The sequence below is a fragment of the Schistocerca americana genome, chromosome 9 (genome assembly GCF_021461395.2).
Source record: "Schistocerca americana isolate TAMUIC-IGC-003095 chromosome 9, iqSchAmer2.1, whole genome shotgun sequence".
Taxonomy (NCBI): Eukaryota; Metazoa; Arthropoda; class Insecta; order Orthoptera; family Acrididae; genus Schistocerca; species Schistocerca americana.
The window spans coordinates 110759269-110764359 of record NC_060127.1 but is presented as its reverse complement, the minus strand read 5'-3'; the positions used below and the strand labels follow the sequence as shown (position 1 = coordinate 110764359).

At 52.5% G+C, this 5091-nt stretch overlaps 1 protein-coding gene across 1 annotated transcript in view; it reads right to left on the bottom strand.

The window, feature by feature from the left end:
- LOC124550720 (negative elongation factor E-like) overlaps positions 1-4732 on the bottom strand; it is a gene marked incomplete at its 3' end in the record, with an annotated part of 6245 nt that extends 1513 nt beyond the window's left edge. The window contains exon 1 of the mRNA XM_047125441.1: positions 4676-4732. Within this exon, the coding sequence (XP_046981397.1) occupies positions 4676-4732 (57 nt within the window). The remainder of the gene's footprint in view (positions 1-4675) is intronic.
- Between the last annotated feature and the right edge of the window lie 359 nt (positions 4733-5091).

Sequence of the window (5091 nt, the reverse complement as noted above, 5' to 3'; positions counted from 1 at the left end):
TACGCGTTGCTACCAGTGTCAGCGTTTCAATCACACTCGACAGTCCTGTTCCAATGCGGCTAAATGTGTCACTTGTGGCAGGGATGCCCATGAGGGTGACTGTCCACCTCCGTCTCCTCGTTGTGTGAACTGTCAGGGTGACCATGTCGCATCCTCCCGCGACTGTCCTGTCTATAAGGAAGAACGCTGTATCCAAGAAATTTGGGTCAAAGAGAAAGTGTCCACCTCAGCTGCTCGCAAGCTATTGGCTAGTAGGAAGCCCACGCTGCTCCCAGTGGGGAAATACAGTACTGTCCTTGCCTCTCCTCGGACTACCAGGGAGGTGGCAACCCAGACATGCGATCTGACCTTCAGCACCACGGTCGTCCGTTCGGCCAGTGCTAAGATCGCGCGGTCGACGTCTCCTCTTCCTCCCATCACCCCACAGACACGAGCACCTTCCTCAGCTTCCGCTAAGACGAAGACATCGAAGTCAGATGCACGGGCCTTCAAGAAGGAACCATCCCGTGCAGACTTCCTCCGTACCTCGACCACCCAGCCTTCGACCGGTACTTCCACTACACGTCCTTCCAAAAAGGCGCATAGGAAGCACAGTTCTCCTTCTCCGCCACGGCGCATTTCTTCTCCTGCGCCACCCAGCGGTTGCCGCCCCAGGCCGTCATCCGTTTCGCCTGGCCGCACTGCTGGTAGCCGTACATCTGGCCGTTCACTGGCGGAGGAAGCTCCCCCTCCCGGCCATCCTCCCGAGATGGCCGATGACCCTATAGACCCAATAGACGATGACTGTCCGCCTACTGATAGCGGCGGCAGTGCTCGCTCGAAGCCAGGCCCTAAGCGGCCTTCAAGGTGACCACTTCTCTCATCTTCCATTTCTTACGATGGCACTTACTCACTGGAATATTCGCAGCATTCGCTCCTATCGAGAGGACTTAAAGTTGCTGCTCCGCTTGCACTGTCCGTTCGTCGAAGCCCTCCAGGAAACGAAGCTACGCCCATGCGATCAAATTGCCTTGGCACACTACACCTCTGTGCGTTTTGACCTACCCCCTGTGGTAGGTATCCCGGCTCATGGAGGGGTTATGTTGCTGGTCTGGGATGATATTTACTACGATCCCATCACGTTGCACACCGGCCTGCAGGCAGTTGCCATCCGCATTACTCTCCCCACTTTTACATTTTCCATTTGTACCGTTTACACACCGTCATCTGCCGTTACCAGGGCAGACATGATGCAACTTATTGCTCAGCTACCTGCACCATTTTTGTTAACTGGAGACTTCAATGCCCACCATCCCCTTTGGGGCTCTACAGCACCCTGCCTGAGGGGGCTCCCTGTTAGCAGACCTTTTCAACCAGCTCAATCTTGTCTGCCTCAATACTGGCGCCCCTACTTTTCTTTCGGACACATCTCACACCTATTCCCATTTAGACCTCTCTATATGTACTACCCAACTTGCACGCTGGTTTGAGTGGTATGCACTTTCTGATACATATTCGAGCGACCACTTCCCGTGTGTTATCCATCTCATGCAGCATACCCCCTCTCCGTGCTCCTCTAGTTGGACCATATCCAAGGCAGACTGGGGGCTCCTCTCTTCCAGGGCGACCTTTCAGGATCAAACCTTCACAAGCTGCGATGGTCAGGTCGCACACCTCACGGAAGTCATTCTCGCTGCTGCTGAATATTCCATCCCTCACCCTACTTCTTCTCCACGTCGCGTACCGGTCCCCTGGTGGACTGCAGCATGTAGAGACGCTTTACGTGCTCGTCGACGTGCTTTACGCACCTTTAAACGCCACCCTACAGTGGCGAATTGTATCAATTATAAACGATTACGTGCTCAGTGTCTTCGTATTATTAAAGAAAGCAAGAAAGCCAGCTGGGCTGCTTTCACAAGCACCTTAAACAGTTTTACTCCTTCTGTTATCTGGGGTAGCCTGCGCCGTCTATCTGGCACTAAGGTCCACTCACCAGTTTCTGGCTTGACGGTCGCGAATGACGTCCTAGTGGCCCCTGAGGGTATCTCCAATGCCTTCGGCCGCTTTTTCGCCGAGGTTTCGAGCTCCGCTCATTACAACCCTGCCTTCCTCCCCCGCAAACAGGCAGAGGAGGCTAGGCCACCTAACTTCCGCTCCTCTAATCGTGAAAGTTATAATTCCCCTCTCACCATGCGGGAACTCGAAAACGCACTTGGCCGATCACGGTCCTCCGCTCCAGGGCCTGATTCTATTCATATTCAGATGCTGAAGAACCTTTCTCCTGCGGGTAAAGGTTTTCTTCTTCGTACATACAATCGCATCTGGATTGAGGGACATGTTCCCGCATGCTGGCGCGAGTCTATTGTCCCGATTCCTAAGCCGGGGAAGGACAAGCACTTGCCTTCCAGTTATCGACCCATCTCGCTTACCAGCTGTGTCTGTAAAGTGATGGAGCGAATGGTTAACTCTCGATTGGTTTGGCTGCTCGAGTCTCGACGCCTACTTACCAATGTACAATGTGGATTTCGTAGGCGCCGCTCTGCTGTTGACCATCTGGTTACCTTGTCGACCTTCATTATGAATAACTTCTTGCGGAAGCGCCCGACCGCGGCTGTGTTCTTCGATTTGGAGAAGGCTTACGACACTTGTTGGAGGGCGGGCATTCTCCGCACCATGCATACATGGGGCCTTCGCGGTCGCCTCCCTCTTTTTATTCGTTCCTTCTTAATGGATCGACAGTTCAGGGTACGTGTGGGAGAATGGGGTGCCACAGGGCTCAGTTTTGAGCGTCGCTCTCTTCGCCATCGCGATCAATCCAATAATGGATTGCCTCCCAGCTGATGTATCAGGCTCCCTTTTCGTGGACGATTTTACCATCTATTGCAGCGCGCAGTGTACACATGTCCTGGAGCGCTGTCTTCAGCGTTCTCTTGACCGTCTTTACTCCTGGAGTGTCGCCAATGGCTTCCGTTTTTCTGCCGAGAAGACGGTCTGTATTAACTTCTGGCGCTACAAAGAGTTTCTCCCACCGTCCTTACGACTCGGTCCCATTGCTCTCCCAATCGTGGAGACAACAAAATTTTTAGGTCTTACATTTGACAGGAAACTTAGCTGGTCTCCACATGTGTCATATTTGGCTGCCCGTTGTACACGTTCTTTAAATGTCCTCCGTGTTCTCAGTGGTATGTCTTGGGGAGCGGATCGAACCGTCCTGCTTCGTCTATATCGGTCGATCGTCCGCTCCAAGCTGGATTATGGGAGCTGCGTATACTCCTCTGCACGGCCATCCATCTTACGCCGCCTCAACTCCAAACAACATCGGGGTTTACGACTTGCGATCGGAGCGTTTTATACTAGTCCCGTAGAGAGTCTTCATGCTGACGCTGGCGAAATGCCACTCACCTACCGGCGCGATATACTGCTTTGTCGGTATGCCTGTCGGCTACTGTCAATGCCCGAGCACCCGTCTTATAGTTCCTTTTTTGACGACTCTCTCGACCGTCAATACGGGTTGTATGTCTCTGCCCTGCTACCCCCTGGAGTTCGCTTTCGTCGCCTCCTTCAACACCTTAATTTTTCACTCCCTGCAACGTTTCGAGTGGGCGAGAGCCACACGCCACCTTGGCTCCAGGCTCAGGTCCACGTTCACCTTGACCTCAGCTCACTCCCAAAAGAGGTTACCCCCGGTTCGGTCTACCACTCCCGTTTTGTTGAACTTCGTTCAAAGTTCATCAATAGGACCTTCATTTATACAGATGGCATAAAGACCAATGACGGGGTCGGGTGTTCCTTTATTGTCGGGGCACAAAGTTTCAAATACCGGCTCCATGGCCATTGTTCGGTCTTCACAGCTGAGCTCTTTGCCCTCTACCAGGCTGTTCTTTACATCTGCCGCCACCGACATTCTGCTTATGTCATCTGCTCCGATTCCCTGAGCGCCATCCACAGCCTCAGTGATGCGTATCCGGTTCACACTTTCGTGCACCGGATCCAACGCTCTTTTCAGCAGCTGGTGGACGTCGGTTCACCGGTTAGCTTTGTGTGGGTCCCTGGCCATGTCGGTATCCCTGGGAACGAAGCTGCAGATGCCGCGGCCAAGGCTGCGGTCCTCCAGCCTCGGACAGCTTCTTGTTGTGTCCCTTCCTCAGACTGTAGCAGGGTCCTTTGTCGGCGCATTTTATCTCTGTGGCATGCCGATTGGGCTGCACTTACAGACAACAAGCTTCGTGCCTTGAAACCTCTTCCCGCGGCTTGGACGTCCTCCTCCCGCCCTTCTCGGCGGGAGGAGGTCGTTTTGGCCCGGTTACGCATTGGACACTGCCGGTTCAGCCATCGCCATCTGCTGACGGCTGCGCCGGCGCCGTTCTGCCCATGTGGGCAATTGCTGACGGTCCGCCACATTTTAATGTCCTGTCCGGATTTCAACACACTGTGTCTAGATCTTATCCTGCCATGTACTTTAGATGCCATTTTAGCGGATGATCCACGAGCAGCTGCTCGTGTTCTTCGTTTTATCAATTTGACAAACCTCTCTAAGGACATTTGATGCTGTTTTTTAATCCTATGCCTGTCAGTCTGTCTTTTATCGTGATTTAGTTGTTGTTTTTAAACTTGTGCCTCGCGGTGCATTCTTAACGTAGTCAGGGCGCTAATGACCATTGAAGTTGTGCGCCCTAAAACCACAAAAAAAATCTCTCTCTCTCTCTCTCTCTCTCTCTCTCTCTCTCTCTCTCTCTCTCTCTCTGTGGGTCATCTCATCTCTTCTGGTGGTGTCAAAGTAATATGCAGACATCTAATGCATGGCAAAACGCTGGAGAAAGCTAATCTAAATAGCGATTTTTACATGGAAATTAAGATCAGCCACTTCATCCATAAGATCAAAACTCAATGACAATCTGGGTGCGAGATTTTCACTCTGCAGTGGAGTGTGCACTGATATGAAACTTCCTGGCAGATTAAAACTGTGTGCCAGACCGAGACCCAAACTCGGGACGTTTTGAAGGTAGGGGAGAAGGCACTGGCAGAATTGAAGTGGTTAGGACAGGTCGTGAGTCGTGCTTCGGTAGCTTAGTTGGTACAGCACTTACCCGTGAAAGGCAAAGGTCCCGAGTT